Source organism: Phaethon lepturus, unplaced genomic scaffold (genome assembly GCF_000687285.1).
Source record: "Phaethon lepturus isolate BGI_N335 unplaced genomic scaffold, ASM68728v1 scaffold55922, whole genome shotgun sequence".
NCBI lineage: Eukaryota > Metazoa > Chordata > Aves > Phaethontiformes > Phaethontidae > Phaethon > Phaethon lepturus.
In genome coordinates this window covers 7084-18472 of record NW_010523738.1, presented here as the reverse complement: position 1 = coordinate 18472, position 11389 = coordinate 7084, and the positions used below count along the sequence as shown (strand labels likewise).

The following is an 11389-nucleotide window of genomic DNA, read 5'->3' as shown; positions in this document are numbered from 1 at the left end:
CAGAGGTAAAATGGAACATTAATTAACGTGTTGCTTCATGGCAAACTACACAAGTACTAATTTCACTCCAGCATGCAGCTCGTGCAGGGAGTCTTTTCCCACAAAATTGTCCCCTTTGTCTTAAATGTTTTATAATTTTGGAAGCTGTGTCTTGCCTTTAATTGCTGTGTTCATGGAACTGCACTTCTAATACTGTAAGAGGGATCAGGTTGTACACGTGGTCTTTCAGCATGTGAACTGAGAATCTGGTGAGTAATTTCTGTCTTCCTCGTGTATGTGGCATTCTTTAATGCTACATAGCTTCTGCAGAGTGTTTTAAGGAAAAACTGTGGGTTTTTTTTTTTAATTGAACTATTTGAAGTGAATAAGTTGATATCATTTCACCCTCCTGGTTTCTTTTTCTTCTCAGGCTGGCCTTACAGGTCCTCTGCAGAAGGAAGAGTTGCAGCTGGGAGTGGATGCTGCTAACAGGGCAGCACAACAGTATCAGCAAAGTAAGGATCAGCAGAAATTATTGCAGCAAGGCAACTGTAGATGTGATCAAAAGGATGAGACAGCACGGTATTTGGTTCTATGCGGGGATATGTAAGGTCTCTCAGACGGTTATGAATGTTCCTTTAAGTGCTTCATGGCTGTGAAGAACACTAAAGAGACAGTTTCCCTGATTATTTGTAGTGTCTTTTATCTAGCTCTTACAATACTGCTGGAGAGAACCGCATATAATTTGAAATATTAAGAAGCAGGGAACTTTTGCACCCACCTTAAATAACCTCTCTTTCTAGAGTGCTTATATGAGGTTTTTGTGCTATGGATCTGTGAAGGAAATCTGAATTGCTCAATGAGGTGTGAAAGCTGCTGACCATTGACATAAATCTTCCTTGGTTTGAGTTACAGAACTTTTAACTGTACTGTTTCTAAATATCAGGTAGCAAATAAAATGCAGATCACGATGGCTGATTTTTTTTTTTTTTTCTTTTTGATTGATGCTTCTGACACCATGCAGAGCTCTTTTTCTGGAGAAGAAGGTTCAGTTCTGGCTGTGCAGGAAATTAGTTCAATTTGTAATAGGTAGAAAGGAGACTACTAGAGATCTGGAGAGAGAGGGTTTAGAATAGAAGAAGAGAATAGTGAATGCTTAATAACCAGGAAGCTACCTTTGGCATGGGGCTGGTCACTTGTTTACCTACTTGCACTATTTTAAAGTTGGCCAACGTGTACCCACTATAGAGTGCTTGTTACTGCCTTGAGCAGGATAGACGCAGGATAGACATGGACAGGAAGAAAAAGTTGTCGCTACTCATCTATCCAAAAATTTGCAATTATGAGGTTTCTTGCTATCAGAAGGCTGAAATAGTGAAACAATCATTTGATAACCAGGCAAAAAGGTGAACTGTTTTTAAACATGAGCTTTATTTTAAAGAATTGCATATTTTAGTTGTCTGCAGTAATGGAAGACTAACTGGGGAAGTATGAATCAGAAAGCTTTGCTCATTTCCCACAGCTAAGGGAACTATTCTTTTTCTTGTTAGGTATCTGACTATTGAGTAGAATAAAAGTGCCCTTATTACCGGGGACTCAACTTCGTCATTCTTTATGCTGCCTCTTTGAACTTCTAGGGCTGGCAGCAGTAGCCAAAATTAATTCTGCAATTCGAATGGGTGATGCTGAGAAGACTGTAGCAGAAATGATGAATCCGGAGGCCCAGTTACCAGAGGTTTATGTATTTGCTGCAGATCTTTACCAAAGGGAGCTGGCCACCTTGCAGCAACAGAGCCCTGAAGTAAGTTCTCTCTTATTTCTGGAAGTCTGTGTGGATCACGGGGTCTACCTTGTCTGTTTTGTTAAATGTATTCTCTGGAAGAAACCTATCTTGAGTCTTCATGGAAGTGCTTTGGTGTTCAGTCTGTTCTGATGTGAAATTTAATCACTAAATCTTGAACTAATTGGCCCTGTAAGATTCTACTTTAATATCTTACTCGGAGTTCTAGCTTTATGATACTAATCTTTCTACTTCTTTGTCATAAAGATTGTCCCTTTGCTGTGTTATATTTTGTCTATTCTGCCAACTACTCTATTCTGTTTTCTATGTGCACCAAGCGTTTGTAAAGAGCGAGTGGAATTAATTTGTTGTCCTCTTTGTATGCAGGGTAACCTCACCCATCCAGAATTATCTGTTGCTGTAGAGATGCTCTCTTCTGTGGCCCTGATTAATAGGGCGTTGGATTCAGGGGATGTGAATACAGTGTGGAAGCAACTGAGCAGTCCTGTCACAGGGCTTACAAACATTGAGGATGAGAACTCTCAGAGGTGGATATTTCAAGGAATCATGTCTCTCCTTGATGTTGCTTATATGCTGTGACTGAAAATTTTTTTCACTTCTTACACTTTACATTCTTTCTGCATTATTTATTACAGTATTGATTTAACCTCTGTTGGCTCTTAAGTCTTGTTGTTGTGATTGAATCTTAGTGGTCTGATTTCTGTGCTGTCTCTCAACGCTTTCTCATGGATTTCATGTTAAAGCCATGTTGCGGTACCATTAGGTTGTCACTAATGCTGTGCCAGCTCACCCACTGTGTTCTTTGCCCTGGTCCTTCATTCAGTGTTTTTTTTTTGATTATTTCACACTTGGGCTGCCCATCCTGCACACAGCCTTTCCTCTTTCTTTTCTTCCCCCTTTTCATATTTGTTCTCGTTTCAACCCTCATGTTACCTCTTCCACTTCATGTACAATTCTTGTGCTGTGTTGTGTGTTTCCTGGCCAGCTTGTTGCGATGTGATGTTTGTTGGTTTTGGTGTTTGTTCTTTGACAGATATATCGATGATTTGATGAAGCTGAAAGCTCAAACACGTGCAGAAGGAACTGAATTTATCACATGGAATGATATCCAGTCATGTGTTGATCGTGTAAACATAGTTGTGCATGAAGAACATGAAAGTAAGTTTTTCTGCTGGACTCATGCTAGACTGATCCTAGCTCATAAGGAGTGCTAAAATTAGGTGCATGTCAATACACAAAAGTTATTGATTGACTTGTAGTTGTGTCATACATTAGATATCTAGGAAGATCTTAGTTGTGAGCAAGACTTGGCGGTCTGTAATATAAAAGGCTTGATAGCAGGACTGTTGATGAAGAGATCAGTCAGTTGGGAGTGTTTGTGGTATTATAATCAGTGTCTCCAAACAGTTTATTAATACTTCCAATGCAAATTTCAACACTTTTTGGTTAATGAAATGCATTGTCTGCTGTGAGGATTACTGTAGAATCTTCCCTAATTTTGCTTCAATACCTCAAATTTAATGAAAACTAGTGTTGCCAAAATCTTGGAGTTAATTGTAGCCCAGTCTCGGAATACTCCATCCTCCTTCCTAATTTGCTGCATTAAGTAGAAGCTTCTTTTTGTGTTCTCTGGCTGCAATCTCCCCTGTTCAAGTTTTCCTCTTCTCTCTTTTAGTGCTTCTTTTGAATGTGCTTTGGCCTTTTTACTTTCCCAGTGTTTTTTTTTGGAAGTTCCACAGATTCAGTCCAGGATTCCCCTCCACACTTTATCTGTGGGTAATCTCACCTGCAAATGCAAGATAAGCTAGCTCTCTTTGTGTTGATGATTCTCAGATGTAATGATCTGTCACATGCATTTCTGCAGTGGATGAGGAGCTTGAATGAACAAGAGAGAGATGAGTTTATTTCCAGGTCTTATTCTCAGTCCTTTAACTCCTGGCTATATTAGCACTACTTACAAATTACATGTGCTTTGAAGATCAGTAGTGCAAATATTGCATCAAAGTAGGCTTTTGTGGTTACTTTGATTCAGTGATAAATCAACAGAGATGCCCCAAAAAGTTTATTCTGAAACGCTGTCTGTTTCAAATGTTTTTGTTTAAAACATCTGATACAGATTTTTCCTTTTTTCAAAGAACGTTTAATTATCAGTTTGATGCCATTCAAATTCCAAGTTCCAGATACTGAGACCCAAATCTCAAATTAGAGTTGAAATGGAAAGTGCTGATCTTTAAGATGTTAATTGCTTTGTTTACAGTTCATTCCGTCAGGAAATTAGAAGCTTTTATTTTCTGTTTTGACACTGTATGATCACTAGTTGTTAAAACCGTTATCTATAAAATCTGAAGTGACTGATAACTGACTGTCTGACCAGTAGAAAAAGAATATGCCAGCACACCTGTTGCCTTGTAATAGGAAATATTGGTAAAGTGGGGAAAAAAAAAAAAATCCACGACTGGAAAATATGCAAAAACACATAGACGTTGTGAGTGTATGCAGCAAGTGCGAGTACCAAAACTTAAATACTTATGAAGGAAGAAATTCCCGATGCAAGATGAGAAAGGTGAATGGATTTTGCCCTGACTTCTATGCTACTTCTAGTTCTGCATTTTTTTCATTTCTATTTTTTAGTAGTGTTTATGTTAATAAGTGTCTTTTAGCAGCGATAAAAGACTGGGATTGAGCATAATGATGAAAATTTAAGGAAAACAGAAAATTGGAGTTGTAAGACAGTATTAGTTGACTTAAAATCCAGAGTGGAGATAGAGGAGTCCTTGAAAATAGCACAATTAAGCAAACTTGTTCTTTAGGTAGATCCTTGTGAGGTTCTGTATCAGGTGGTTTATTTTTCTATTAATTTTTTTCAGTTTCATTAAGGGACCATAATTTTTGGTTATGACCAGTACCGAAAACCTGCATACGCAAGTAGCATGACATTTACTTTCAGGCCATCTTTGTAATACTTAGTTCAAAGCCTTGCATCGTAAGAGCGGAGAGATTTGTCACAAACGTAGGGGTGATGATAAAGTTTATATCGTACACTTGAGACAAACAGGTATCTTCTGCTACTTCTTGTTGCATGGTTGGTGAGTTGTGTTTCACCTTGAAAAGACTTTATACTCTAGAGAGGGTTAAATTTTACTGTAAAAGCCTGCTATCTTGATTAACTTATTTCCTGGATCTACAAATAGACATGGAGTTTCCTGTTTGGGTCATGTGAGCAGATTTGTTGAAACCGCACAAACACAGACCTGCACCAGTGCGTGCACACACCAAGGTGCTAGTTTCATAGTACCTTTTCTATGTAAGAGGTCATAACAGAAGTCTAGAAGTTCACGTAGTCCCAACATCCTGTTTCTCACAACAATCCTTATCCTGTAAAAAAAAAGTGCAGAAAATCCTGTAATGATGTTCTAATGCGGAATTTCTTAATTCTTTGGTCTGCTTCATATGTGCCCTTATGCAAGGATACTTTTTATGTCCTGTCTATCAGTAAGTTCAATTAGTCTGAAAGGTCCTCCAGGCATATGAGCGCTTTTTTTTTTTATTCCCACTGCTCCTGTAAATAGTTTCAAATTAAAAAATGCTCTCTTGTGAGGCGCTGTAACATATTGCTATTCAATGGAGTAGTCGTCATGCCCATATTAGCAAACTAATCAGAGAGAATTGCTACTTAACGTTTTGTGCTCTTTCCTGAGTCAAGCAGTTCTCATATCTGCTTTTTGACAGAAACCATGCCACCGTGTTAGTGATCCTGGTTCTTGCAGTGTCCTCAACATATATTTTTCTCTAGTCTCTACTCCATCCAAATACCACCTCTTCCCTAAGATGTTCAGTTTTTCACATAAACTTTTGTTTTGCGATTCTCTTTCCTGCATAGAAGAGAAAGTCGCAAACTTCGGATACATTAACCAAACTTGGAAATCCCCACACTGAGCTCCTTAATTTCTTTTGTCTAAAAGATCTCTTTGTTCTGCACTGATCAAACCATGATTTGAACTGATCCTTCTTTAAGCAGGGAATTGAATCAGATAACCTCTAGGGTCCACCTCAACCTAAGTTATTTTGTGATTCGCGGGAGATGGTTGCCGTAGGTGAGGCATGTGTAATGTAGACTCTGTTTGTGTTTAGCTAACTGTAAGACTCAGAGAGCAGGCAGGAATCGGATCTTTGTCTTCTCCTGAGTTGCCTGTTTCCACAGAACTTGTAGGAACTAGGTTATTTTAAAAAACCTCTCCTCTCAGATTTGCCTGAGTTTGACAGAGGGTAGATTTAGACTAGATATGAGGGAGACATTTTTCACAATGAGGATGGTGAATCACTGGCACAGGTGTTGCCCAGAGAGGTGGTAGATGCCCCATCCCTGGAAACATTCAAGGTCAGATTGGACGGGGCTCTGAGCAACCTGATCTAGGTGAAGATGTCCTTGCTCATTGCAGGTTGAGTTTTAAAGGTCCCTTCCAACCCAAACTATTCTATGATTCTATTATATTTATTTTTGTTTGGGTTTTTTTAGGTGAATGGTAAATTTAGTGTACTTGAATAGCATCCACATCTCTGGTAATACTACATATGTTTAATATGAGTTTTCTAAAACATGAAGTTACTGTATTTTTAAATGGTATTCCATGCGAATCTGTAGCTTCATGTGAAGATTTCTTTCTAGACTAGCCAGAACCTTGGAAAACTGCAGCCTATGAACTCTGGCCATCTGGGGTTTGATAATTCTCTTCTAAGTGGCTCTGAGCTAGATGCCTGAGGACTCAATTCTGTCCCTGCATGTGGTCTCCCTGAGATGACCAGTTTTTTTTTAAATTGCAGTGCCCAGGCATTATGACTACTTTAAGGGTGAGAAATAGTCTTGCTTTCTTTACTAGTAAATAATGATTTCCGTTAAAAATGTTGCAGTTCTCAGCTGATACCTGGTTTAGGAAGGACTAACTGCACTTTTCTTCTGAAACAATGCTTATGATTTATTGTTGACCTAAAATGGAATTATGTATTTTTCCACCTATGCCTTCCTCCCTAGGGATTTTGGCAATTGGTCTTATCAATGAAGCTCTGGATGAAGGGGACACCAAAAAGACTATTCAAGCCTTACAGATTCCTGCAGCAAAATTGGAGGGTGTAGCCCCAAAGGTGGCACAGCATTACCAGGATACACTACTTCGAGCCAAGAGAGAAAAAGCACAGGTGAGTGCAATTAAATGCACCTCTCAAACAAACTTTACATCTGTGTAATGGGCTTATTACTGGTCCTAAAAGCCAGGAATCAAAACTGGAAGTGGTGGAGAGCTGCGCATTCTGCACACCATCAACTGATCTTACCCAGTCAGTTTGGATCTTTCTATATTAGAGAAGGAGATTTGCAGCCGGACCATATGAATCCTTGTGAACTAGAGAGATGGGTATAAGGGTATTAACTGCACCTGACGGCTTGCTACAGCGAGTCCAGGGTCCAGAATGAAATATGTATCTTATTTGCTGAGAAATAATATGCCTCATCTGTTTTTGCAAGGAGACCATGTTCATTCTAGGAGTTCTGAGCTTCTGAATGCAAGTTTCCTGCAAGCTTGAATATTTCTTTTTGGTATTCTTTGTTAAATGTAGTCATAGGCATAGTTATATATGGCAAAAAGAAAGTTTCTGAAAGTGGAAAAGTCTATCAAGTGATAAGTTAGAAAAGAAATGAAGCAAAATATATGCTACTAGCAAAATGTATACTTATGTCTGCTGTTTGTCTGGTGGCACTTTTATTGCTAATGATTTTTTGAGCAGTAATTGTCTGTCTTATTAGCCAAGGACTTCTACCTACTTATACATAGTTGCTGCTTTTGCTAACTGACTAAATGTGAAGATGAAGATGGGGAGAGGAAGAGCAAATCTCATCTTACAAGTTTAGGAAAGAGGATGAGAGTGCACGAGTGTGTATGCAACTGATTTTTGAGTAGTGTGAATGGGATGCCGATTTTTTTTTTTCCTCATCTATTTACAAAGAAGTAGCAGATATCTCTGCTTTCAGTGGCTTGAGCGTGGTTTTTGTTTGGTTTTTTTTTCCTCCCCTGCTATGGAGCTCATTACTCTTAATGCCAGTGCAGAATTTTGCCTAGAGACTAGGATCTAGATTGTGTTGAACACTGATTTTTTTTTTTTTTTTTTTTTAACTGAAGGTAAATCGGCGTGATGGCAATAAGCTGAAAACTGTACACATTTCTGATGAAAATCATTAAGCAGCTTCCCCAAGGACTGTGAAAGGGTTAATGTTCTTCAGGAACCCATTTTGTGCTGAAGCATTTCCTCCCACTGAGTCAGAATGAAATAATGAACTCTTTTTAGTGTGCACTTAAGCTTGTGCCAGACTGTGCTGGTAACTTCTCAGTTGGTGTGAAATTACCTTATTTAGGCATATGTTCAGCTTAGGGCTTCTCCCAGCAGCGTGGCAGTAATTTCAATAGGTGAAAGATCATGTTGTAAAGCAACATCGTGGGGAAAATAGTCACCATCTGAAGTCAACTGTTTCTTATTAACTAGTGATTTCTGTACTTGGGCTGAGGGGGATTGTCGTTCAACCACAAAACATTGTTCAGTTGCTTATGTGAATGGGGAGCGCTGTATGATGCATGTTTTTCATGTGATGAGTGGAGAGAGGGAAAAACAGCAGACCCTGTAGTATGTTACACTGTGTGTACCTTCCGGCAGACCTGCAACAGTAAATTGGTAGAAAAGCACAGGGTGGTTTTGGTAGTCTTTGGGTTGACTTCTGCTGGTAGAGATTCCAGTAGAGGAAGTTGTTTCTTTGACTATTCTCCCCCATTCACTCCCTGGACGGGAATTTCACTGTTGTTGGTACTCTCTTGGGACTGCCTGCACTTTCAGGTGAAGTCTGCCCGTGAAAGACATGTTAGTCTCTCGAATGAAATATCATTAAGCATGTCGGTTTCAGACCCGCCAGAACAGTGGGGAAAAATGTGGAGGGCATGTACGAAATGTTCATTTTTAGTTTGGCCTTAAAGCTCTTGAACACTGTAAATAGTGGCTCTTCTGTGTAGTGCAATTATTATTCCATACCAGAAGTCAATGTTTCCTGTGTTCTGTTTGTACAAGAGTTGTCAGAGGGGTGGCAGTTGCACCTTAGCATTTCTTTATGTAGTTACCTACAGGAAGCAACGGTGGGTGGGGAGTAGCTATGCTTGGCAACTGCTGGATCATTGTTCTTTATGTATATTTTAGGACTTGCTAAACACCTGTCTCTTTCCTCTTCTCCAATTTCTGCACGGAACATTAGTTGATTGGATTTCTTCAATTTTCAGCCAAAATACAGGATAGTTGCTAATCACTGCTCCTTGACGAGCCGTCTGTTAAAATGAAGACTTAAAACGTGGGTTTGACTGTTGTGCATGTACACCCAGCCAAAATAACGTACAACGCTTTTTGGTTTGCTAGTTTGTACAGCCTTGTGAACTTCTGTGGACGGGAACAAGAACAGCCTGATGTGGCATTAGTTACCCGAGAGTTTTTAGCTCCTGCACACAGATGTTCATCAGCAGGTTTTTTGTTCTAAGAACTCTTTCTAGCCATGTTCTGCTGAAGGACTAACTTGTGTTCTTCTTAGCAAGTACAGCCTTAGGACTAACCGGTACATAGTCATTGGCCTTGTGTTCTCTTTGCTTAACAGAGTGATTCCCATTGACAAAATTTCTTCTTCGTTCTGTTTCCTGAAAAGAGTTTTTGACGGGGAGGAAGTATTGAGTCCAGTAGTAACGGTAGTAGTCTCTGCTAGTCACAAATGCACATGATGTCCTTGTGTTGGAGTCAATTAGAAAGACTGAAATGCTGCTTATTCCCTCTGATACAGAAACCTACTATATTGGCTATTGTTGGGTACGGGTTATTTTACATTGCAAAAATAGTGATATTTTTTCTCCTCATGCTGTGTATATTTTCTTTCTCATCATATACTCTTCAGGACACACAGGATGAAACGGCTGTACTTTGGCTAGATGAAATTCAGGATGGGATTCATAGGGCTAACAAGGACACAGTGGAGTCTGAGAGATGTAAGTATTGTCACACTATATTGCAATTAATCCCCATTATCAGCCAAATACTGGTTACTTCAGGAAAGGTTGGGAGCTAGAAATGTCCTGTAAATGTGACAAAGGAAATCAAATGCACTTATATGCTTCTGGTGTAGTAATTTTTCTTTGAAGAGTGAATGTCAGATTCTTCAAATATTAAACTTCTTATCTTTTGGGGGGATGTGCCATTTTTCCAGTTTTGCATGTGACCATATTACTTTATTGGGTAAATCTCTATCAAATTGTTTGTCTTTTGCAACTAATTGTGTGTGTCTGAGGGTGGTTCGCTAGGTATGAGAATGTTCATGTGCACAATTTAAGTGGTGTTTTCTGGTGCGCGTTACCTTTTTGTTTGTGTGGTGTACTATGGTCTTGTCTTGGTTCTATTAAGTATTTCTAGACTATCTCACATCTTTTGCAAATACAATAATACACATTAGTGATATCCACATTTGCTCCCTAGTGCAGTTTGCAGGTGGACTGGCCCACCCATCAATACATCCCAGTCTTTATAATGATGTCTTTTCTGTCTCCAGAAACAATGAAGTAATTAGTACTCTTTGCTTAACTTGTTTTTGTTTTTTTTTTTTCTGTTTTGTGTTTTTGTGGGGTTTTTTGTTGCTGTTGGTTGTTTGTTCCTGGCAGAAGCTTTCTCTTTAACAAAACAGGAGGGTTTTTAAAGTCTTCTGATATATTCTGATGGCCTGTTCTCTGTATATGCTGTTTGTTTGCTGGGTGACTGCATGCTTCAGAGAGCTTGTTTTCATACATGTTAAAAACATGATATTGCTCTATTTGCATTTACTCTGAATCTCTTAATTTTTGGTTACATTCAACGTTTGCACCAGTCTACTTGTTTTGTTTGATTTGTACGGTATTAAACTGATTGTTTTCTATGTTTATAGTCACCTTATTTTTTTATTGATTCCATTTCTTCACCTCTAGTGTGCTGATAAAGTGTTTTGCTTTCCACTTCCAGAACTTCTCATTTGATTTTGGGATGATACTTAAAGTTATCAAAAGATGCACAGACTCTTCTGATTTTTTGCTTTGAATAGGCAACGGTACTGGAAAATGAAAAGTTTAATCTGAGTCTGGAATCTCTCTGGTGCCTTCTGAAACAGGTTGTCCAAAGACACTGTGGAATCTCTGTCCTTTGAGATTTTTTACAAACTTGGTCAGACATGGCCCTGAAGTTAGTCCAGCTTTGAGAACGGGATTGGACTAGATTGCCCACTGACATGAGTTCTTAATAAATCTGTGTATCAGATATGTAGAGTTTCTGGCACAGTTGATTCCTCTTGTCTTTGCTCTGTTGGTACAGAAATGAGCTTGCTTTTATATTTGTGCCTTGTCCGTTTGTGTTACTTGTTCGTAGATGTTTTAGAAGATAGAAAAATCAACAGGTTCACAAAAAGCTTTCTGATGAAAGACACCATTGAGTTTGTCGAACTCCATGACCTAGCCTAGTTCAGTTGTTTTTAGTAACATTATTTGGTCAGTGAATTCCCCTGTCAACAGCCTAAAAAAT

The 11389-nt window shown here is 38.9% G+C and overlaps 1 protein-coding gene across 1 annotated transcript in view; it reads left to right on the top strand.

Annotated features, from left to right (window-relative positions):
* Nucleotides 1–409: 409 nt before the first annotated feature.
* The window catches only part of IQGAP1 (IQ motif containing GTPase activating protein 1), a gene marked incomplete at both ends in the record, with an annotated part of 16795 nt that continues 5815 nt past the window's right edge, over nucleotides 410–11389 (top strand). Inside the window, 6 exons of the mRNA XM_010282182.1 lie at nucleotides 410–494; nucleotides 1617–1780; nucleotides 2147–2307; nucleotides 2814–2938; nucleotides 6810–6973; nucleotides 9747–9837. Coding sequence (XP_010280484.1) covers nucleotides 410–494; nucleotides 1617–1780; nucleotides 2147–2307; nucleotides 2814–2938; nucleotides 6810–6973; nucleotides 9747–9837 — 790 coding nt within the window. The remainder of the gene's footprint in view (nucleotides 495–1616; nucleotides 1781–2146; nucleotides 2308–2813; nucleotides 2939–6809; nucleotides 6974–9746; nucleotides 9838–11389) is intronic.